At 45.9% G+C, this 24,518-nt stretch overlaps 1 protein-coding gene across 2 annotated transcripts in view; it reads left to right on the forward strand.

Moving 5' to 3' along the window:
- epha2b (eph receptor A2 b) overlaps nucleotides 1-24,518 on the forward strand; it is a 56,372-nt gene that overhangs the window by 16,536 nt on the left and 15,318 nt on the right. For both annotated transcript variants that reach the window (XM_069918876.1, XM_069918875.1), the window contains 8 exons: nucleotides 14,475-14,630; nucleotides 15,156-15,485; nucleotides 16,478-16,602; nucleotides 19,991-20,153; nucleotides 21,950-22,037; nucleotides 22,642-22,700; nucleotides 23,951-24,076; nucleotides 24,297-24,479. In XM_069918876.1, the coding sequence (XP_069774977.1) occupies nucleotides 14,475-14,630; nucleotides 15,156-15,485; nucleotides 16,478-16,602; nucleotides 19,991-20,153; nucleotides 21,950-22,037; nucleotides 22,642-22,700; nucleotides 23,951-24,076; nucleotides 24,297-24,479 (1,230 nt within the window). The remainder of the gene's footprint in view (nucleotides 1-14,474; nucleotides 14,631-15,155; nucleotides 15,486-16,477; nucleotides 16,603-19,990; nucleotides 20,154-21,949; nucleotides 22,038-22,641; nucleotides 22,701-23,950; nucleotides 24,077-24,296; nucleotides 24,480-24,518) is intronic.

Consider the following 24,518-nt stretch of genomic DNA (forward strand, 5'->3'; position numbering starts at 1 on the left):
TTTGCCTTGGCGAGTCTGTTGTCTATCTCATTGTCGATCCTTGCATCTGATGAAATGGTGCAGCCGAGATAGGTAAACTGGTTGACCGTTTTGAGTTTTATGTGCCCGATGGAGATGTGGGGGGGCTGGTAGTCATGGTGGGGAGCTGGCTGATGGAGGACCTCAGTTTTCTTCAGGCTGACTTCCAGGCCAAACATTTTGGCAGTTTCCGCAAAGCAGGACGTCAAGCGCTGAAGAGCTGGCTCTGAATGGGCAACTAAAGCGGCATCATCTGCAATTATATTACAGTTAAATTTATTGTTACATTCGCAGGTCAAGAGCACAGATACAGAGTATGTATAGCCTTTTTATTTCTAGCATGGTGTATTCCTCTGTACATCTGTTAAAATGTCCTCTGTTGCAGGGGTACAGTCCATCTCAACGCATTTGAAGTCTCTGCCTGTCCTCCTGTTTTCTGCCGTTTGTAATTATTCTTATAACACTGGATTCATTTTCAGCTTGAAGAGACATCTTTATGAAAGTCATAAATGAACGAAGGGGAAATTTGCTATTTTATGCAGCTGGATGGAGGAAGGTTGGCGTCTCTACATGGCATTCTAACGAGGGCTTGGTTATCCAGCCCTGTGAGAACTCTGACCTTCAGCTTGGCCTTGCCTACTCCATTCAAAGAGTCCTGGCACTAATTTCCCTACCAGATAAATACTTTTACTAACAAACAAAGTAAACTTCCATTTCATGTGGTATCAATCACAGGGCGGGTGTCTGAAGGGCTCTGCTAATGGGCGGTGCATCTAGAATGAAGATCAGAAGCAGTGATTACCTGACGCCAGTTAGTATAATGAATATGGCCTCTCCTACAGCTTTAATCTTGAAACTGCTACAGAATACAGACCCCAATCTAACACCCATATTTCTTCATGATGTGGGAGGGGAAATTGACTTCGCTTCATTTTGATACCTTGCTGTGACAATGTGATGCTGATACAGGATATGAATTTTGGCTTTTGCATTTGTTTCTAATGTATCTCATGTTGAGGTGTGCACAAACAAGCGCCTTTTGCAACTGAGTCTCTGCGCCAGAACCCTGCGTTCAATCCTGACCTTTGGTGCACTTTCTCTCTTTAACATTTACTATTAAATTGTTGTTTACCTTCTCAGTCAGAGGAATGATTAATTTGGATATGATAATGAAATGGGATACCACAGGAAACAGTCAGACTGACCAAACATAAAGCAGTTCTCATTAACTGTGATCGTAGTTAATTGGAATGTCCCACGTACCCTACCTCCTGTTTGTGGGTTGGCAGGAGGCAACATCTTCAGTATTCTCCCACCACGCTGAACATGTGGCTGGACCATCTACTTTGGATATCAGCCTGGGGCTATGAAAACTGCCAGTCCACATTTGGTGGCGGAATAGGTCTTGGGCCCTGTCTAATATGTCATTCTCCCTTCAAATACTGGAACTTTCCATGAACATTAATGAGCAATTTTAACTTCAGTGTCAGACTTCTTGCTCTGAATTGTCTTTCAAAAGCAGCAACCCTTCCCACTGCAGTTTGCTTGCTCGGAGCAAGTGTTTAACCGAAGAATCTCCACTCCAGATCCCCCGTTCTCCTTGTGACTTTTGTCGTCTTCAGTCATTACCTTTCTTTTCTTTGGCTTGGCTTCGCGGACGAAGATTTATGGAGGGGGTAAAAGTCCACGTCAGCTGCAGGCTCGTTTGTGGCTGACAAGTCCGATGCGGGACAGCGGCTGCAGGGGAAAATTGGTTGGTTGGGGTTGGGTGTTGGGTTTTTCCTCCTTTGCCTTTTGTCAGTGAGGTTTGTTTGGGAAATATCTGGTCTTGATGCATCAGAGTGCAAGTCACTTACTGCCTCGATACAGGGCCTGATAAGTGGCACACACATTGCTCTGCCCCAGACAAATCTTTCTTGCATGAGTCACCCCTGATTATCTTTTTTAGTTGAGTGTGGATCAGTTCCTTCCTTAACTGTGAGGTTGATTTTCTTGCTGTGGGTGTGGTAGGAGTTCGCTTGGTACATTGTTGCAACATTTTTCAGTCTGCCTTTCATTCCAACTCAAAATTCATCTGGGATCAAACCTATTTTGGGCCTGGAAGTTTTTCTTTCATCATATTTACCAGTAGAGATAATTCAACTGTGAAATACATTTCTGCGGGACTTTTTGTGAGGAATCGAGCAGGACTGTAACTGTGGCAACATTTACAATCCATTGGGATGCTTCCTGAGTTGGGAGACGGAACCTGGAGAATAATGACAAAACTGATTTAAATTTTCCTGCTGGAAAATTTAAGGTCTGTCTCCATTCACCTCTTTTCATTGTGGTTTTCCCCGCTAATCTGTAAAACATCTGGAGGAATTTCATCTCCCCCAGCGGCCCGTGCCTACTTTGCGGATGTAGCTCATGAGTAAAATGCACAAAAGTCGAGGTGATCTCGGATGCCAAACTGGTCTGACTTGTTCATTCTGGTGAAATGATGAGCTTGGCGTCTGACCAGGTCATGTGCACCATGAGTAACAAGTCTTGGCTGTGAAACCAGGGGTCCTTGATCTGATTTGGTTTAGGCAACTCCAATCCCAGTTCAATCTGGTTATTCTACTATTAGCAAACTCATTTAAGAGTGAATCCAACTTCCAGGAGAGTTGCCACCTGTGGGGCCAGGGCAAACAGAGGCAAGAGATGCCACCTCAGCGTTTGCCGCTCACACACTGAGCGAGAAGCGAATTTTCAATTAACTGCTCTCATTTGGGGAGAAGCAATACCTTGAGGCAGAGGAAGGAAGCCATTAAGGGTAGACAGCTGTGCAGAGGCTCCTGCATGATCAATGCAGGCTGATGAGGGGTTTGGGATGCATACCAACCATGGAGCTGCCCTCCAGTTACAACCAATACATGCAGTGAAGGGAAGGAAAAAAATATAGCATGTACTGATCAGACAAGTGTTTTCCTGTGATAGGCAGATTGGGCATCATCACTGGCTGAGATGTGGCAACCAGTCCATGGGCAGGGATAGTAGTACATCAGCCCACACCTTTGCCCTCAGCTGGAGTACTCGCACATGTAACATTTAACCTGGGTTTCTGTGACTCTTGCCCTTGACCTATTGCTACATCCTGTAGTAAATGAGAATACTTTTAATTTTCAATGTGCTAATTTATGGTGAGCTCAGCTGTAATTATGTTTTTAATTTCCTCCCTCTTTGGAGCTCTCCCTGTCTCCAATTTTACTGAATGGCTCCAGGGCAGCGCCACGATAAATGTGCACTTAAACTGCAGATTTGCACCAGCCCCAGCCAGCCCCTTCACAGTGGGAGAGGAGACACATAACCAGCTGGGCTGTGACCTGGAGGCTAAAGGGCTCTTCAGTGTTTTGCCTCTTGGCTGTGTACGGGAGAAGGAAGATCTTGGTCCTTTCTGCTGGGCTGAATTTTAATCCATCTCAGCTTTCCAGTCCTCTATAAACTATGGTAAGCAACGGACTGATGGAGGTGGGGGTAAAGAAAAACCCTTTGGCCAGCCAGAAGGGTTAGAGTAAAGAGATAGCCCAGTAGGTTTATTAGTGTTTCAAAGTGTTACTTAACCATATAACCATTTACGGAGCGGAAACAGGCCATGTCGGCCTTTCAAGTCTAGAACAACTCCACTAGCTCAAACCTCCCGCTCACCGCCACGTGATGTTCAGCTTGAAATTTTTTGATGCATTGATAAACATATCCAGATCTTGGTTTTGTTGTAATAGACAATTGCAAAACTATTCATATTTCTACAGTTGACTATAAAGGCACCCTCCTACCCTCTCCCTCATCCCCCAAACTCCTCCATCATCCCTCCCTCATCCCCAATCCCTCATCTCCCCACCCCTCCCTCATCCCCAATCCCTCATCTCCCCACCCCTCCCTCATCCTCAATCCCTCATCTCCCCACCCCTCATCCTCAATCCCTCATCTCCCCACCCCTCCCTCATCCCTAATCCCTCATCTCCCCACCCCTCCCTCATCCCTTCAACCCCCCACCCCTCTCATCCCCAATCCATTCCCCACTCCCCTCCATCGTCCCTCCCTCATTCCCACCCCCTCCCTCATCCAGCCACCAGTGCTCCGTGATTAGTAAGGGATTATTTTTATGTATTACTGCATGACCTAAAATGAACCTTCAGTAACTTGCAAGAGTAGATATAACATCAGAACTAATTGAAAACCATTGAATATACAGCATCTACACTCTGGAACGAAGCTTCCCCAAACCTCAGTTGTCGAGCTTCATTATATGAATGATTCTTATGTTTGAAGCCAGGGCTTCAGTCCATTTTAATCATACAGTACGGAACAAGCCCTTTGGCCCAACTCATCTAACTAACCAAATTGGCATTCCAGGATAGTTCCATTGTCCTGTTGAATTTCTATTGCTTCTAGGTTTTGCGGTCCTCTGGGCTCATAACAATATACATACTTGGTTATCGTTCTTATCATACAGGGTTCAAATTCTAATAACCAATCTATCTTTTCTTGAAGTATCATCTCATTTCCCTTGAGTTTTCAGATCAAAGGCTGGGGTGGATTTCACAGCCTTTTATGCAGATGTATTTGGTCTTGATGTGTGCCTTTTTCAGTGTTGTAGACTTGGGGCCTGATTCTGAGGGTTTGTAACCCAGATGAAATAAATAGAAATATATTGTCCTCACTGACACTGCAGTGTAATTGACATTGCCCAAAAATGTTTGTAATAATGGGATGTTTCACAGTCTCTGTTGAATGGATATTTTCTGCTCACCACCGCTTGTTTCAGTGGCGTTCCAGAGCTGGGGTTTATGCATTGTGGCGAATGGCAAGGATTGTGCAGTGACTAAATGGGTAGAAATACTTCCTCAGCGATTTTGCTAATGAACACTCCCAAGTGTCTGAGCCATTCATGGGGAAGTTCCAAAAGCCACTTGGTCTCTTCCTGCATTAAAGTCCAGGATTGGGTTGGTCCATTTGAACTGACCAGGAGTTGAGAAAGGAATCTCCAGGATGGTTAAGAAAAGAACAGGACTTCTTCATGATGTAGCTCCCAAATAAACATCCCCCTCATACATATGAACTGTGGCTCCACATCTCCACTTGGGGAAGGGCTGGGGTTGAAGGCAGACTGTGGGACAGTTGTCCAGATAATGACATTACCTTTGTGGAAAGGTTGGAGGAGATTGGGGGGAGGGGGTGTGTTGGTAGGGATGGAAACATCTCGTAAGAAATGGAGAAATTCACTTTGACATTTATTGAGTTAATCTGCAGCCACTTTGGATACGCCCTGATTAGTAAGAGCAAAATTTAAAAAAAATCTATAGAGCAAGTTGTGTTTGAACTTGCCCAGATGTGCCTCATAAGTGCGACAGAGTCTGAAGGTGTGATGTGGCATCGGAAACCAAATTCTTCTAAACATTGTTGCGGAGTTTACTCACTTCCTTGATTATAGGATAAAATTGGTGCTGGATATGTCTGGTCTTGTCCATCCCAGAGTCCTGTCACCACATTCTTTCAGAGCCTGGCTATGCATCTGAATTGCTAATCTTATCACTGGGTATGGTACCGCCAAAGAAATTCATACTCCAAGCTTTAATCCTCACTTGGTAGACTGAGTCAGTTGAACCCAACTTAGTTTTATAAACCTTTTAGCCATACTTGTCTTGCCTGTTTCAGCTTGTCATTGAGTCATGCGGCATATCAAGGGCCCATTTGCCACCAATTCCATTTGGCCTTCGCAGTTCCAATGGTTTGTCCAGATACACCATAACTGCTGTGAGAGTACCTGCCCCCACCACCCCTTCAAGCAGTGTGTTTAAGATTCAGTATTCCTTTATTGTCATGTAATAATGGGGAAAATGTAATACTGCACAAAATTTCCTTCTGCTTGTCATAAGGCAAAGAGTCACCATTAGTAATGCGTGGTGCCTTATATAATAAAAGAGCAGAAGAGAATCCCATCAGAGACACTTCATGGATTCACCTCCAGCACTCCTGAAGCCCCTGCAACTGCACAGACCCTGTTTGAGCCATTGGCAGCCTGTGCGCCAGTTCCGAAGCCTTTTGGGGGTCCTTCTAGCCTTCAGCATGCTCATGAATCCTGGATCCTTGAGTCCCTTCATTGCAAGTTGATGACCGCCCAGAGCCCGTGTGCATCCTTCAGTTGCTGAGCCCCTCGCAGGTCCGCTGCTGTGGTTACCGACCTGCCAGGTCATCTCCTCTGCTTCTCCTTAACCGGGGTGGGGTGTTCTCCCCTTTTTTTGGTTCCCTGCGCCGGTCTGGTGCTTGCCCAGATCCTGCAACCCTTTGGGACCACTGCCGAGCACAGGCGCCACTATCTTGGGCACAGAGCCCGACATGGCAGGACTTTAATTAAAAATATTGTTGGCTCTTTTAACAGGACATTTAAAGACTGTACAGACCTCCTGACATTGGGTGGTTGGACCCTGTGGAGCAGCACTGTGTCTCTGCTCCCCGCTCTTCTGGGTCCAGCTTGTCTGGAAAGTACTGGAAATCACAGCAGTGTCAGATGGAGTAAAAGTGTGCATTTCAGATAGAGTCAAGTTTATTGTCATCTGATTGTACAAATACAACCCGACGAAACAGCATTCTCCAGTCCTCCGTGCAAGACACGCAGACACACAACCAAATATTGCACACATACAGCAAAATCCATATGCAGGACAAATACTTCATTCATACAAATAAATAAATGAACATTGTTTCATGAATATGAGACTCTCGGATGGTCAGTGTGAGCAGCTCCTATAGTTATTTAGCATTCTCATTGCCTGTGAGAAGAAGCTATTTCTCAGCCTGGTGGTGCTGGCTCTGATCTCTTCCCCGATGGGAGCAGCTGAAAGATGCTGTGTACAGGGTGGAAGAGGTTCTCTGCGATTTTTTGTGAGCCCTTTTCATACAATGATTCTGGTAAATCACATCAAAGGGAGTCTCCAGCAATCCTCTCTGCCACTCTCATTGTCTTCCTAGATTGACCTCCAATCAAGAATGCAGGATAGTACAGCACAGTCCCTTCAGCCCATCAGGTCTATTCATATCATGGTGCCAAGTTAAATGCATTCCATCTGCCTGATTACAGTCCGTATCCCCCTATTTTCTGCCTGCTAACACGTCTGTCACTTCAACATTGCCACTGAATCTGCCTCTACCATTTCCCTTGGCTCAAAGCACCTATGACCCTCTGCATGCATAAAAACAAGAACATATTATATTTGCAGGTTGGATTTTTTTTAAATTAAAAATCCTGAGTTGCAAGTGGAACTTGCGACTGGTTGGTAGTGGATGACCTCATTCTATTCATGATTTGAATGACTGGTTCCACAGGATGTGCAAAGCAATTCCAAACTTCCTCACCAGATGCAGAACGCCATCAGGAAAACACTGACTTGTCCTCCCGAAAAGGAGAGAGGCTTCTTGGATTGAGGCCAAGCCCCTTTGTTTTTCCTTGCCCTCCTATTTTGCAAGGACCGGTTTCTCCTGTCACAAAGTAAATATAGGGGCCTTAACACAATTGGTTGGGTCGAGCAGCATCAGCAGGAGAGAAAGGATCATCACCTTTTCGGATGTGAACCCCTCCAGTTTTTAACTGGGCTGCTTCAGTTATGTAGGTAATGAGGAGAGTGGACTGTCAGCACCGTGTGACCAGGCAGTACATTGTGCTGGTGACCCAGCTCCGACAGATCACTGGCACCTCTGCACCTACACTGCTTTTCCTGCTCTAAATGGTCCCAGCTCTTCCTCTGCACTGTTCTTTTGGATGCCCTGTGTGTTACCATCTACATGTCGCAGTTAGTGTAATGCCATTACAGCCCCAGCGACCCGGGTTCAAATCTGGCGCTGTCTGTAAGGAGTTTGTACGTTCTCCCCATGATCTGTGTGGGTGGGTGCTCTGGTTTCCTCTCACCCTCCACAACCTATAGGGTTGGTAGGTTAATTAGGTGGTGTTACCAACAACAGAGTAGTTCTGATTAGGGTAGTACAGAGCCTGAATTTGTAAACAAACTGTTCTTGAACTGATATATGCCAGATATAGAGTACAGAAACAAGTCCTTCTAGTTGATGTCAAGCTATTATTCTGTCATGTCCCTCTGACCTGCACCCAGACCATATCCCTCCATACTCCTCCCATCATGTACCAGTCCAAATTTTTCTTCAATGTCATAATTAAGCCCGCATTTACCAATCCAGCTGGCAGCTTGTTCCACACTCTCTGGTGGGAAAAAAAAGTTCCCCCTAATGTTCCCTTTTCCCCTTTCACCCTTCACTTATGTCCTCTAGTCTGTATCTCTCCTAACCTCAGCGGAAAAAGCATGCCTGCATTTAACTCTCTCTACACCATGAGACCTTTCGCAAGAAGAGAGTTGAGATGTGGATCTTTTGAGGCAATGCCTGACATTGACATCTTCAATGGACTTCAATACATCTTCACTAGTGAGGTGTGATATGCCATAAGCAAGGACCAGACTTGTATCATTCTATAGGCTTTTATTAACAGTAGAAGCCCTCTCTACTGACCAGTGGGATAAGTTGCACCATCTGTTATACCAGTAGGGTGGAGCCAAGATACAGTCATAACCAATAGCAAGCAGTCAGCACAATACATTACATCACTACAAGGTGTAGGCTTCAGTGTTTTGTCACTGACCACAGCAATCCTCCCCAGGAAAGAAGATTCATGTGAAGGACCATGGGATCACATAACCCAGCAATGATTTCAGAACGGGTTGCTCTGCTGAGGCACCATAGGATCTGATTGTCTGTGGACTTTGATGCTCTTGGCAGGAGCAGGGATGGGTTGAGGTACTGAGGAGCTGGAGTTTATTTGCATTCCAGATTTTGCAGTTGTGGATGTGGTGCATACCTTTAGGATATGGCTGGAATGTTGTTGCAGGTCAACATGGATTTTGTTCTTTGTGATGTTGCCAACATACTCATTGAATTGTTTCACTGACAAAGCACCTTCCTAAATCAGTCCACTAGCTACATCCTGTTCTGAATCCGGCTAATACATGATGACCAATCATTGCTCACATTTTCCAGGTCATATCCTTTTCAGTAGAAGCTGCGGCCCGGATTGCTCAGGCCTCATTGTCCCCAAGGGACTGATATGCATTTATGTTTGTGTTGCTAGTTAATTGGAGGATCACAGGAAACGGAACTGTAACCAGGCTGGTGCTGACAGCTCGCTTCTAATGACGAGTCATTATCCTTTCCTAAAGCTCTATGCACCCAACGTGATAAAACCCTGGGCTTTTAGCTTCCTTTCAATTCTGCTCACTTACTAAAAGGTTAAGAGCCGTAACCTCTTTCCGTCTGGCGACTCTCTCTTCCCAGACAAGGCCCCTGTAAATCATACAGTATAGATGCCACCATCAAAACCATATGGGGAAGATAGTCCTGTTTCTTCTCTGTTGTAAACATCAGTCTTAAAACTTGAGAATGAAATCCAGGGGCCATGAACCTGGCAACTCTTTGTGACACCAGACTTGGTCTAATTTAAAACTCTGCAGAGCAGATGTTTCAGTTATTGAATTCTTTATTCCTTCAGATTAAAGGCTTCCTTTTTAACATTGAATTTGAATTGTCAATTGACAGCCATAACCAGACTGAGGTTATGGGATGTTTGCCTAAAGATTAACAGGAATGATTTGTGGGCTTTGATCTTGACAAAAGCTCCAGCCTTGTCAAGAACTATTTGACACAGCCTTTAGCTCCAGTGATCTGGCACCTCTTCCCCTCCCCCTCCCAGATCCACCATTTTTGACCTTGCTTTGATTTTGCTTTCTGGAATAGTGTGCGCCTACTCGCGTCTGGTCTCCTCAAAATTTTGCGTCTTTGGCTAAACTGCCCACTGTGAAGTGGTGGCCATTTCATTTTTTTTTCTCCTTCTGGGACACAAAATTTCTCCTGAATCGAATCCAGCTTGAATCGAGCTCGGATTTATGATGAAATACTATTGTGTCAGTTATGCCTCTCACACTTGATGAACCAGCTCAGGCTTTCCAACAAGCACATTTAATTTTGCTGCCTTTGTGCCTACAGAACAGGTTTGCTTTGATGGCAGAGTAAGTCAGGTTGCTTTGAAACCAGCCCATTTGGATGCAAATATTATTTGTACAGTCTGTGGAGTGGAACCAGTGGTGAAGCTGGTGGGAGTGGGGCTCAATTCTTGGCAGGTTGGCAGAGACACTCCTTCTCTTAGGAACAAAACAGCTGGACTGTGTTTATATTTGGTTACTGATTTACTTGCCTGTGGTTTAAAGTTAAAATTATAAAGCATGGTGTCCCCACCCAGGAAATGCCAGAGCATAGAGATCAACACTTGATTGCATCCCCAGTTCTCACCGTTGTGAATAATCCTTTTCAAGGTTGTCTCCTGTGACTGTAAACACCTTTACCCAGGCTTCTCCGTGTGTTGTCACTCTACCCCAACATCTCTCCATCATTCTGCTTTAGGGTCTGTGTAAACTTGACTGGCATATTTCCCCGAAGAACTTGCCTTTCCTGCTCTCTCACCTCTGGTCTCTGCTCTGCCCAATTCGAAAAAAAAATTTTTAGTGGGAAATTTGAAGATGGGATTGGGAAAAACTAGATGTGGGTCTTTATCAGAATGTCTGAAAACCTTAGCCCACTTGCAGAGACATCATGGTTACAGTCTATTTAATCCTACTGGGGCTGGAGAGAATGTTGCTTTCAGGACGCCAAGGTCCAGTGGGGATTTGAAACCACAGTAACATCACGTTGACTTGGAGGTTCTGCTCTAATATGGAAGATCGCCACTACCCGAACATAAATAAACTAAGATATTCTTAAAATTCCTCTTCCCCACAGGAGATGAGAAGACAATCTCTGCCTTGCATGGAAATTCTGAGCTCTATTGAACTGCAAACACCTGTGCACCTTGCTGTTCAGACTCCAATATATGCTTAATACCAGAGCAGGGCTACTTCAAAGATTAAGCTCACCAAATCTGGCAAGGAGAGGCTGTCACAGCACCAGGGAGAGGCCAGTGGAAAGGGTGGAGAGAGAAGAGCATTGAGCTTGCAGCCAAAATTCCTGTAAAACAAATTTAAAAACAAGTTTGCTTCGGGCAGTTTTTCTTTTACCCCTCCTTTCCCCTTTCAAAATTTTTGCAAGGCTCTCTGGGCGAGATCTCTATTGTGTGTTGTGCAGTCTTGACCAAAGCCTGCCCCAGACACAAAGATGTTCCTTCCTCCTTCCCATCCCTCTTCTGTGCAAAGAAAATAATTGGAATTCTTTGAAAGGGACAGCGCAGTTCGCTAACGTTTATTATTAGGTCATTGGCACCATTAGGAGCCCCATGTGATCTAAACCTTCCTCATTCATGACTTACACGTAGTGCTGGGTATGTACTGGACCGCGGGAATATTACAGAATCAGCGTTAATCCCTTGACAACGAGTGGTATTGAGGTAGCCAGTAGGGGCTCGGCTTCCCATTGTGTCAGCAAAGAAAAGAGAGAATAGATGAGCATTCTGACCGAGTCCTGACGACGTCAGCTCCACTCCTCAGTGCATTAGTATTACTGCTGCCCAGATAGACATTCCTATAAACTGCAAGCCGGGCTCAATGTGAGCTCCCAGCTCAAAGAAAGCAGTTTCACCATTCCTGCCCTCCCAGGGTCTCTGCACTACAGCTGTGCCATCAGCCCCTTGCAATTTTGGCAGCTGTCTGACATCATTATTAAGTGGAATGTCAGTGTTGACACGACCCTGTCAGTAAACGTTCTCTGGAATATAAAAAGTTGCCTGCGTTGCTGTCAAAGAGACCCTGATTTTCTTTTGATTCTGATGAGTAATGTTCCAACGCATTGGAACAATTTAAAGGCAGCAAAAGAGGTGAAGAGTGTATGAGCTTTACTGGCGCTGAAAGTTGCTCTTATAGGATTGCCAATTCTGTAGTAGGGGGTGGTGTATATATTCTGGAGACTCGTCGTCCAAAGTGTTTTGCAAACAGATTCTTTTTTCTTCTAACATCTTTGAGTTAATGGCTGTGGCTTCAATAAACTGTTCTAGTGCAGGTATTCAACCTCTCCAATGGGGGTGAGGCATCTGTCACTATATGAGGCGCAGCCCAGGATTTTCTAGGGTGTCCAGGCTGCTGTTGGTGACCATCACCAAAGCAGAAGACTCCAATCATTCTTGCTGATGGCAGCAATGATCACATTTTAAGTGATACAATTATTTGGGATTCTATTCTTCCTTTGTTTACCCCTGGTTGGCTCCTAATTATGTCACCAAAGTGTCCTGTAAACCTCCCGAGAGCTGGTGATTCGGACAAACCTTTGTGTACATTTGCATGAAACCTCTGCGATTAATTAGCCCTTGCCTGCCTGCTGAAGATGCAGTAGAGGTGCTCTCTCCTGAAGTAAAGCAATCCTCCTCCAAACATTACAAAGGGCGTTTCCGCCCAATCAATGTGATGAAATCCTTGATGTTGGCCACATGCTCAATGTTGGCCAGATGCTCGTGGTCCTGATAGCCACAGGATTGGAAACCTGAATCAACGTTTTATGATTATGTGTGCTTGTTGGTCTGAGGGTCAATGGATGGCTCCATTGATTGTCTGAAGGAAAAGTTGTTCCTGGAAGAAGGGGAGAAAGTCGAAGGTTATGAAGAACCTTGTCCTTTTTTTTCCTCTGACCTTCTGTCCTTGGAAAAACTCTTTCCTCGTGTGAACCTGCTCAGGGTGCGCTCGGCCTGAGAGATCAGCTGTGGTCTCCTGTGCAAACAGAGAAGCTGTTGTTATATGTCCCCTGCCATGAACCCGAGACCCCAGGCTCTGAAGCCATCGTGGAACCAACAGGAGGTGGCTGTTCGAGTGAAGCAGTTGTGTCCTCAGCTGTTGAGTACGTGTCGGGCTGGCATCTAGGGAAATGCCGAGAATTCTCCCAACGGGAGTGCGGAAGCAGCATTCGGACAGGGTTTCGCGGCTGCACAATTGGTACCTGCTGACGCTTCTCATTAGACTGACGAGCTTGGCATTTTCAATGAACTGATTGTCAGGCAGTTGACACTGTTTACACAAGTAGGTTGAAGTCACTTAACCCTCTCAACTGGAAAGCTGAGTTAAATCCTCCTTCACAAAGTAGCCACCTGTTGCGATCTCCTGTAAGTGCAAAGCCATTGCTGATTGTTTCTGCGTTGGGTTTAATAGGCTACTGAAGTAGCCAGGTGGCAGATGGTAAATGGTGCAAAATGAACCTGTCATCTTCCACAGATGGAGACTGTCGTCACCATAAGACACGAGTAGAAATAGGCCATTCAGCCCATCCAGCCTGCCCTGCCATTTAATCACGAGCTGATCCATTTTCCCCATTCACTGCCCGGCTTTCTCCCCGTGCCCTGGCTAATCAAACACTTATCAATCTCTGACTTAAACGTACCCGATGACTTGGCCTCTACAACAGACTGTGGAAACATATTCCACGGATTTACCACCCTCTGGCTAAAGAAATTCCTCTGCGTCTCTGTTCTAAGTGGATGCCCTTCAATTGTGAGGTTGTGCCTTCTTGTCCTGGACTCTTCCACCATGGGAAACCACTGATTGCTTGTGAGTGAGAAGGTTATTGCTGATATTCTACCAGGATGCCCAAAAGAGAACAGCTTTAATTTTCAATGGCTGCTGGGTTTTTTCGGTTCATTTTTTTGTAAAGAATTTAACCTGGTTCTCTCCTTTTAGTTCCACTCACTAAGTAACCAAGCCAAGCTTCCAAGGACATTAGTGTCCCTCTGCCCATGTTTATCCTGTCTCGGGTTCTATCTGACAACAGAGCCAGTAGGTTGCATGCCCTCTTCAGACAGTGATCTGGTAGATCAGATTGAAGGGGGGGGGGTGGGTGGGAGGGAGACTCCAGCGATCCTCTCTGCTACTTTTAGGGTCCTGTGGATCAACCTCTGATCCCTTTCTCATAGCAGCTATAATACACTCTGATGCAGCTGGCCAGGGCGCTCTTGATAGAGTTCCTGTCAAAGAGTGGCATCATGGTGGCCAGTAGTCTTGCCTGCTTCAGTCTTTTCAAGAAATGCAGTGGTAGTTGCTCCTTCCTGATAAGTGAGGAGATGTTGAGTGACCATGATGGGTCACTAGATAAGTTAGTTCCAAGGAATGGTGTTCGCCAGACTCTACTACAGAGTTATTGATGTGTAATGGAGAGTGGTTGATCCTGGTCCTCCTGTAGTCCATAAAACACAGAACAGAAACAGGCCTTCAGCCCATCTAGTTTGTGCCAAACTATTTTTCTGCCTAATCCCATTGATCCGCACCTGGACCATAGCCTTCCATACCCATCCCATCCATTTGCCGATCCAAATATTTCTACAATGGCAAAATTGAGCTCATTCTGTGAAAATATTCTTTGATATGTCTGTCTTATTGTTGATTGGGCACTAACTCCTGGATTTTTTTTTCCAGTGTGTAACGAAGGGTTCTTCAAATCCGAGGCCACCAATGCTCCCTGCTTGGTTTGCCCTGCCAACACCCAGCGCTCTGCAACAGGTTCCACATCATGTCCATGTGAGGAAGGTTTCTACCGAGCCTCCAGTGACCCTGCCACCTCCGCCTGCTCCTGTGAGTACACTCTATTCCTGCAGGGTGCACACAAAGCTTTGCAGAGCAATGCATGCATTGGGCTCTATGAGTTCTGTCCATTACCACCCAGGGGCAGCTAATGTGATGGTGCTTGAGCATTCACTTTCACTTTCTGCCCACTGGTGATTTAAAGCAATCGATAGAAGGATGATAAAAATATTTCCGTTACTGTATATACCCATGTAAACGTTGAATTTTGGACCAGGCCAAAAATTGCTTGTATAGGGGTCGAGATTGGGGGGGCAGGGAGAGGGGGAGGAAAATGACTGGAGAGTAGCCAAGACCTGATTGGCTTCTGGTTAGAAGAAAGTGGAGAGACAGGTTGAGGAAGAAACCATGGGTGAAGGGAGAGGAGAAAGGGAGAAGTAACGGAGAAATGGGAACAGTGGAAGCAGATCGAGGTCAGGCCTACTTAACAATGAACACTCGACTAACGTTGACAGGCCAGTGGCGGCCTGCCTGCAGTACTGTCATTTCCATTGTCTGTGTGTGTTTGATCTACAGCATTGCCCTCAGCACCAGAAGCTGTCAGCGCTGCTGTCTCTGGCTCCACAGTCCTGCTGAGCTGGAAGCCCCCCAGCGACACTGGGGGCCGCAGCGACATCACCTACAGCGTGGTGTGTGAGCGTTGTGCCCAGGACGGAGGAGGCTGCAAGCCCTGCGAGGCCGACATCCGTTTTACCCGCCAGTCGCCGTTTCCGGACACCACGGTCAGCGTGCTGGAGCTGAGCCCGTACACCAATTACACTTTCTTGGTGGAAGCGAGGAACGGGGTGTCTGATCAGAGCTCCATGCGCAGCGTGGCCACCACCATCGCCTACGTGAATGAGACAGGTGAGTGTTGGTTACGTGTCTGAAAATCAGGCACTCAGCAGGTCCGACAACGCCACAGGCATCGAGTAAGCAAAGAGATGTTGGAGAGACTCAGTAGGTCCACCGAGAGAAATGGTCGTTCAGTGTTACAGTCCGGACCCAGACTGTTTGCTGTACTGACTCGTAGAGTCCCTCCAGTTCCTCTTTGTTCATTCAAGATTCCAGCAACTGCAGGGTTTTCTCTTTTTCACCCTTACAGATGTGACCTGACCAGTTGAGTGTTTCTAGTGCCATGTTTGCAATGCGTGGGCATGGGATGATGCGGAGTGGGTGTTGTGTGGAAGAAAACCAGTTCGATGGACCCAAAGAGCAGCGAGGCTGAACATGCTTATAGAAGTGGCACACACACACACACACACACACACACACACACACACACACACACACACACACACACACACACACACACACACACACACACACACACACACACACACACACACTTGCAGGATTGAGAATATGGGACCTTTGAGTGTTATGACATTGTGTCCCTTAGCCAGTCATTGGTTCTCAGTAGTGGAGATCATTTTCCTTGGGTTCTCGCTCCTTCTCACGGTACAGGATTTGCTGCAAGGGATTGAGGTGGACCTGCAGGAGTAGAGGGCTCTATCTAGCACAGTTGTCACTCATGATGCAGAACCTGTACCAGGCAGGGTGGGGGCAAGGCTCTGAAGTCCGCAGTGGAAGGTTACATTCCTCACCATGGTGACTGGTGTAGAACATAGCTGAGAGCAGAGTTTTAAAAAAAAGCCATGCTTTTGTGACATTGTCTCTTCACTCCTATCATCGTCTTTATATTTTTTTTAAAAAGGGTTGCAATGCGGTCTAATTTTCTCAAAGCCACTGGACCAGGTGATCATCCTTCTGTTTGGTCAGTGAAGAAATGACTCGGGACTGAATTCAACTACGTTACTTGCACCATATTCATTACTGCTTCCTTCTCTCTTCCACAGAACCTCCGAAAATCACTTCAATTATCATGGAGAAACAAGAGAAGTCGAGCCTTACCCTGTCTTGGACTGTTCCCAGTCGGCAGATGAGGAGCATAATGGGCTACAAGGTCATGTACAGCAAGAAGGTGAGTCCTTGGCCCACTTTGCAATTTCTTGGTCTCCACTGAATCCATTGACCGTCCTGCAGTTTCCTGTACTGATGGTTGATGCCTTGAATGGATATTTAATGAATTAGCGATGAGGTGAAGTATTGGGTGATGCTCCACATTTCAGGGCTGTGGCCTTGTACATTAGAAGAAAGGACCGAAAAAGTAAAAGGGATATGTTGCGATTAGCACACAAAGGTTCTAGTAATTGAAGGACTCCTGAATGAGACAGAGAGAAAGCAAAGAACACGGTGATATTGAACGCAAACTCTCAGTCCAGGTGGTGGTGTAAACTGCCACTCTAAACTGTTCTCAATGCTATGTTCTATATTCATAATACTGGGAAGATGCCATTTGGCCCATTCACTCCTGCTGTGCTTTCCAGTAGCTATTTGATTATTCTGCGTATTTTATGACCTCCAATCCCTGTGTTTAAAAGTCTACCAATCTCAGCCTTGCGCGCATCTAATGTCCTTCAGAGGTCGAGAATACCAAATAATTACATCACTCTGCATAATGAAGCAGCTCCAGATGACCAACCCTTTATCACAAGGTTCTTCCCCCTTTGGTTCTGGGCTCTCCATCAGTAGGCAAACAGTCTGTTGGTCTCTCTCAGGATCCAAAATCCACGGTCAACTTGGCACCCACCTGCAGCCAATGCGGCAGATGTAGGAGGCAGCTGTGACACGGATTTGTTCCCAGAAGTGAATCGGCTGAAAGAATGGATGATTTGCAGAGTGGGAGCTAGTAAATGATTGTCCAACTTCTTTTATCCACCCAAAGGGCTTTATCCATGCAAAGGGTGGTCAGTGGGTGGGGCAGTGGGATCATTGGATCTAAACTTACAGGAGTCTGGCTCAATGTATACATCTCCCTGAGTTCCAACAATTTTTTGTTATTTTCATAAACTCAGACATACAGCATGGTAACAGGTCCTTCCAGCCCATGAGCCCGTGCCACCTCAATACCCCAATTAACCTGCAACCCTCCATATGTTTTTTGAAGGGTGGGAGGAAACCTGTAGCACCTGGAAGTAACCCACACAGACAAAGGTAGAACGTACAAACTCCATACAGACAGATGTCCTCTCCCTCACCTCTCCACCTATCACCTTCCTGCCTTTGTGGCCACTTTTTTTTATTCTGACACCTGCCGACATTTTCCCACACCTTGAGGAAGGGCTCAAGCCTGAAACGTCAGTTACGTATTTTTACCTTTGCTACATGAAGGACACTGCTTGACCTGATGAGTTTCTCCAGCTTAGCGTTTTTACTTCAACCACGGTGTCTACAGACGTATCGTGTCTTATTCCTTGCGGGCGCTGTAGTGACATCGCACCAACCACTACACTAACTGTGCCTCCCCAAAGATCGGACGGAATGGGTGGGGAAAGGTTTTGGTGGGAAAACACAAGCCCTTCACCTTTGGTGTCATATTTAGACATGAAACTGGGGGTGGTTTTTTTTGCATTTAAAAATCCAGCTGGCAAAAAGAATTTCAAACCAAGAGATGCCCTGAAACCAGAAGAGATCTCAAACCTGTTTGCAATTTAATTAAGGGTGCAAGTTGGCAAAGGCAAGTTGCAAAGCAAGTGCAACATCCTGAAACATCACAGATACATCTGAGGACTAGTTGCATTAATCCATCATTGAAACCAATCAGAAAGCGTCTTAATTAATTCCCTTGAGGTGTTAATTGGACACTGATAAACCGGCAATGTGCATTAGTGGAACGCTAGGCTGTGCTCTTCATATGAAACACAAGAGAATGCAGATGGTGGAATCTGGAGCAGGTTCTTGTTTGATTTTTGATTCCTGCTTATTCCTTCTTGTATATTTTTTTTCCCCATTGCATCATCTGGAACGTGGCTTTCCCTGGATGTCAGGCCACTAGATTAACTGATGTAAAGTATTTGCAACCTGAGCGCAGTCAGAGGAACTGCTTCAATTATTCAATTATGTTTTTTTAGACTACAATGTCAGGAAAATTGCTGAAAAAATTGACGTAATTGCTACCAGTGTGGATGTTCGCACTGGGCGTCTTTTTAGACTGCAAATACCTGAGTGCAACAGTCCCCGGTGGTTGGATGTGCAGTCGAGTGGATAACTGTCAATGAATTTTTTCCGGTACGATTTACACTGCAGGTTTCCTCCAAAAGATTGTCAGGGTCCTGCAGGATAAATTGCAGTGCAGGAATTGACTCAGAATTCCTACATGTTCATTTTTAGACTGCCCGTGTGGCGGCAAAGTTCCTGGACTGTGCCGTTACAGGCCTGCAGTCTAAAAACCCCTAATGTTTAAAGAAATGCTGAACAGCTCCAGCCAGATTCCAGTTAATGGTGTCCTGAATTTGTTAGGAGAAGCTGTTGTATGTGATAATTAGGTGTTAATGATCTTGGGCTAAAGGGGGTTGGAGGGGGTGCGATCAACATTGAAAGGGAACATTTCAAAAAACATCAATTGTTTATCAATCCACAGATACTCTCTGAGACCTATTGTTCTCAAAGCACTTTCTGTTTTTCAGTGCATTATTGATGAAGATAAGAAAAAAAACGCAGCAGATGTTTGGAATGCTGTGTGTGTAAAAAAAAGCAGATAAGGCAGCCCCTGTGGAAAGAGAAATGGTCACCATTTAAGTCTGCGACCCTATAAGTGGGTAATGTTCTTAATCACCACACACAGGAGCAGAAACAGGCTATTCAGCCCATCGGGACTGACCTGCCATTTAATCTATTTTCCCACTCTGCACCAGCCTTCTCCCTATAACCTTTGAGGCCCTGGCTAGTCAAGAACCCATCAGTCTCTGACATAGATGTGATGAAATGGTCAGATAACCTAGAGATATTCCCAATTTAAAGCCACATTGGACAAAATGGTGGGTGGAGGGTGGGGGGCGGGGGGTGCTACTTCTGAGTAAATCTTCAACAGAGAGAGAAAACCAAACCAATTTTATTGTGATATTGCCTCCTGAACATTGTAGCACTATATATGCGACCTCTTATGTAAGTAGCAATAAATTAAAGCGATTCTTTGTGGTTTAGGAATTTATTGTCCTGTGAATTACAAAAGCCATGTCCTTTCCCCTTACTTAACATTCATGTATTCCTTCTGGTTAACCCCCCAGTGAATGAGGGCTCCTTGAGAACCATGTTCCTTTTTGTGTGATATTGGCCATTCACTGCTCCATTAGCACCACTTGATCACAAAAAAAATCCGCATCTCGACCCTGAGCAAGGGAAAATCACAAAAGGGAGAAGTTCAATGGTTATACTGCTGACAGCAGTTGACCCAAGCGGAGCTGGGGTCAGCTCGCCTCGCCTCAATGGAAGCCGTTGCTTTATCTCCCTTTTCCTCTCCATATCTGCAGGTGGATCAACAGACCTACACGGTACTGCAGTCCAGCAAGAGCTCAGTGAAGGTCCCAGACCTGCAACCTGGAACAGTGTACACATTCCGCGTTCAGGCGTTGACACAGGACGGGGCTGGGTTTTACAGCGAGACCCACGAATTCCTGACACTCGCTGCGAAAGGTGATTGTTTTTTAACCCATAATGTCTTTGTTTCATCTCCCCTCTCCTGTTAACTGAAATCTGAAAGAGCAAGAAATGACGAGAAAAGAATTTGAAGAGGCCAACCTTATTAACCCTTCAGAAAAGGGTGGGGTCTCCATCGGCTTTTGTATCTAGCTTTGAGTTTTCCCCCTCTTTGTTTTATTGCTAAAGGTACCCTCTTGCAGGCCAGTGCACAGAACTTGGGTTACTGGGCCAAGTTAGGGTTGGATTGATCTGTGGACTCACTGAGGGCAATAAGTTGGTGCTGGACATGGTGTTTATTATTGTTTGAGTGACCCAGACGCAGAGAGGTATCCAATCATTCTGAATCCTGCTCTAAAGGATGCACTGGCTGGCCCTTATCAGGAGGTCTCCTCTGAAACACAAGAATTAGGAAATTCAGGCACAGGTTACGAACGAGATCCGTTCCTAAATCTGTCGAATTTATGTGTGTCGGAGCTCGATGCACATGCAGCTTTTAAATCATTGAAAAGGCTTCAAGCCCTTAAAATGGTGGGGAGCATTCTCCTTCCTTGAACCGCTGAAGCCGCACATTCGTAAGCACGAGTTGTCCGTAAGTCAGATGTTCGTAACCCGGGGACTGCCTGTAAAGGAGACTGCAGATGAGAAGGAATCTCCACAGGACTCTCAAGGAAGACCAAAAAGATCAACTTCCAGTTCGTTTTCTCCCGCTGACGCTGACTTCCTCCAGCAGATGGTTTTTTGCAGATTCAAGATTCTTTCATTGACGTGTCATAAAACAAAAAAAAAGTGATATTAAACAAAATTTTCTTTAGCCTACCGTAAGGCAGACAAAGGATCACCATCAACCTGGTGACCCCTTGCAGTCAGAGAAAGGGAAAGCAGAAGAGAGTCTCCCCAGAGTCTGTGGATTTGTTTCCAGCATTCCCGCAGCCACATAGACTGTTGTCCAAACCATCAGCAATCTGAACTCCAGATCCAAACCTGTGATCAGAAAGTCCATCAGCACCCTCTCGCACCTCGGTTCTGACATCTGCTACAGCTTCAGCCAGTCGTGAGCCAGTCTCCAGCTGCCCGCAACCTGGTGCAAGTCCCTTGTCTATCGTCGTCCGCAGCCTGCCTGGGATTCCTCACCCCGCTGCCTTTGTGTTCTTCAGCCTCTGGGTCCCTCGCTGGTCTGTCGCTGTTGGTCACCTTCCCACGGGTTGCCTTCTCTGCTTCTCCTTCTCAAGCGAGGGGTGGTCTCCCCGTTTTCTGGTGAACTGTGCCTGTGCTTCCCCGCCATCTGCCACCCCTTGTAGCCATTGCTGATCATAGGCGCTACCATCTTGAGCTCAGACTGCCATCAACTCCTTTAATAGGGCCACTTAAAGCCTGTACGGAGCCGTCGGGAGCTGGACTGGGTAGCTGGACCCTTGCGGGTCAGCACTGTCTCTCCCCTCCCCTCGTTCCCCAGGTCCACACTGTTCCAGCAGCTCCAGCAATGTTGCCATATAGTTTTCTTCAGACCCCTTGAGCCAACTCTACCAATCTGATACCCACAGCTCCCTCACCACTGCCCCAAGCTCTCATTGACACTCATAGTCCGAACATCCTCTGACCAGTGGGGTGAAGAATCCCAAACTCTCAGTCCACAAACAGTATTCATATTTAATACTTTAGTTCCTGAGAGCGTCTCCATTGTTCAGCAGAGGTTTCCCATCAAAATCAGAAGGAAATCCTGCACAAAATGTAAATCTGAAATAGCATCGAAATGCAATTGGAATATAAAATAATCCTCTTTCTGCCTACAGAGACTAACTGGGTAACCCTGGTAGTGGCGATGGCAGTGGGGGGAGCTGTTATAATTTTGGTGATTGCTTTCATCTATCTCCGACGGAGGTGAGTTGTTAACTTGATTACAGTAATTTGATTTTTTTAAAAATTTAGCATGGTAACAGGCCATTTCAGCCCACGAGTCCCAGCTGCCCAATTTACACCCCCAGAGCGTTTCGAATGGTGGGAAACCGTAGCCCCCCCCCCAGGGAAAATCCACGCAGACACAGGGAGGTCGTACAAGCTCCTTACAGGCAGAGTGGGATTCGAACCTGGGTTGCCCGTGCTGTAACGGATTTGCGCTAACAGCTAAGTTAACCGTACCTCAACCCTATGCTAACCATGCCATGCTGGGCTTTACATTGGTAAACATTGTCGGAAACAGGAGCAAACTCATGGGATGATATCTTAAAAAATCACACCGCAGTAATATACCGGGGGTCGTGCAAACAAAAATAGTAGCAGAAATTATAGGTGAAGATAGGATGACCAAGTTCACTGACACCTCATGCAAATTGAGAATGAGATTTGAGGTGTAGACTTCAATTACAAATTGAAGTATTTTTCCAGCCAATTCTCCCTGTAACCCGGCTTGGTCTGATATCCTTGTTTTTTTTTCCTTTCTTCCTGGATTGCTTTTTTGTTTAAAATAAACCTGTTTTATTTTTAGGAAACGCAGTTCCCGATCCCGACAAGGACCTGAGGATATTTATTTTACCAAACACACTGGTAAGTCTCATTTTAGCTAATGATCCTCGCTTTGAGAAATAAGGTCCATAAGATATAGGAGCAGAAATGGTCTTCAGCCCATCGAGTCTTCCCCGCTATTTAATGGTGAGCTGATACATTTTCCCCACTCAGCCCCTCAGTTGGCCTTCTCCTCTTGATGCCCTGGCTAATCAAGAACCTAGCAATCTTTTCCTTAAATACATCCAATGACCTGGCCTCCACAACTGCCTGTAGCAACAAACTCCACAGATTTACTACCTTTGGTGAAAGAAATTCCTCCACATCTTTATTCAGAATGCAAGCAGAGGAAGATTTCTCTTTAACTTTTTCTGAGTTTCCAATTACTTTCAAAATATGAATTTTCAGCTACCAGATTACCCCTAATTTTGCATCGTCAGCTTTCCTCGAAACCATTTGTATATTTGGATGTGTTGGGGTCGGGGGGGGGGGTGGAATTCAATATTCATTTATTGTCATGTAATAAAAACAGTGCAATATTACACGGAATTTGTTTTTGTCTGTTGTAAGGCAGACTGATTTGGTCTTGCAGTCAGAGCTCCGAACCTCCGACACGATCAGTAAACCTTCAGTGCCCTTGGCACCCTCTCAGATCCCAGTTCCAATACCTGGAACCCATTCTGCCAGTCTCCAGCAGCCCACAGCCTGCGTTGGTTCCTCGCCTTGGGTCGCCAACAGCCCGCCGTCTGTGTGTTCTTCAGCCACAGAATCACTCACTAGTCCGCCACCGTGGTCACTGTCCCCATGGGTTGTCTCCTCTGCTTCTCCTTCTCAAATGGAGGGCAGTCACCCCATTTCCTCTTCTTCCCTGGAGTCTGCAACCCCTCGTGGCTGATGCCGATCATAGGTGCCGCCATCTTGGGTGCAGACCCCACGGTCACGAGATTTTCAATTAAACCACCATTGACAGGCAGTTTAAAGCCAGCACGCAGAGCTAATGGCAGCCGGGCTGGGCTGTTAGACCATATGGGAGCCCTGTGATTCCACTCTCAGTGGGTCCACACCAGCAGCAGTGCTGCCATTTGGTGCTCCTGTGATGTGGGTATTGTGCGTCCCTTCTGGGGCCAAACTGGAGTCCTATCCCCCTCGTAACTCTTTTTTTTAAAAATTTTTTATTTTTCACACCATAAATCACATTAGCCATGCTACACACTTTCCCCTCGTAACTCTTGGTGTTGGAATTTCACCTGCTGTGAACAAGGTAAGATGAAAATGAATATTTATGCCGACAGACCAGTTGAAGCCTCTGAAGACCTACGTTGACCCACACACCTACGAGGACCCAAACCAAGCTGTCCTGAAGTTTGCCGATGAGATCCATCCTTCTGCGATCACCAAGCAAAAAGTGATTGGAGCTGGTACGTAACTTTTCACCACAATATTTTATATCCAGTGTCCAACAGTGGAACTGTGCTATGAGCCACACAATGGCAGCTAAGGATAGACGAGCATCTTCAACTTTATGAATCAAGCCTGTGTTCTTGGTGTAATATTGTGGCAGTACTCAGTGGTATCAATTGTGCTGTTCTGTTTGATTTTTAGGCATGATAAATTGCTGCTTTTTTGCACATTTCTCAGGTGAATTTGGTGAGGTCTACAAAGGAATTTTGAAAAAAGGAAGGAAGGAGATTAGCGTGGCTATAAAAACGCTGAAAGCCGGTTACACTGAAAGCCAAAGGATTGACTTTCTGAGTGAAGCAAGTATCATGGGACAGTTCAGCCATCACAATGTCATCCATCTGGAGGGGGTTGTCACCAAATGTGAGTAAACCTCAGTCACTTGGAAAATAGCTACTTCTG

This window comes from Narcine bancroftii, chromosome 2 (assembly GCF_036971445.1).
Source record: "Narcine bancroftii isolate sNarBan1 chromosome 2, sNarBan1.hap1, whole genome shotgun sequence".
In the NCBI taxonomy this organism is placed as follows: Eukaryota; Metazoa; Chordata; class Chondrichthyes; order Torpediniformes; family Narcinidae; genus Narcine; species Narcine bancroftii.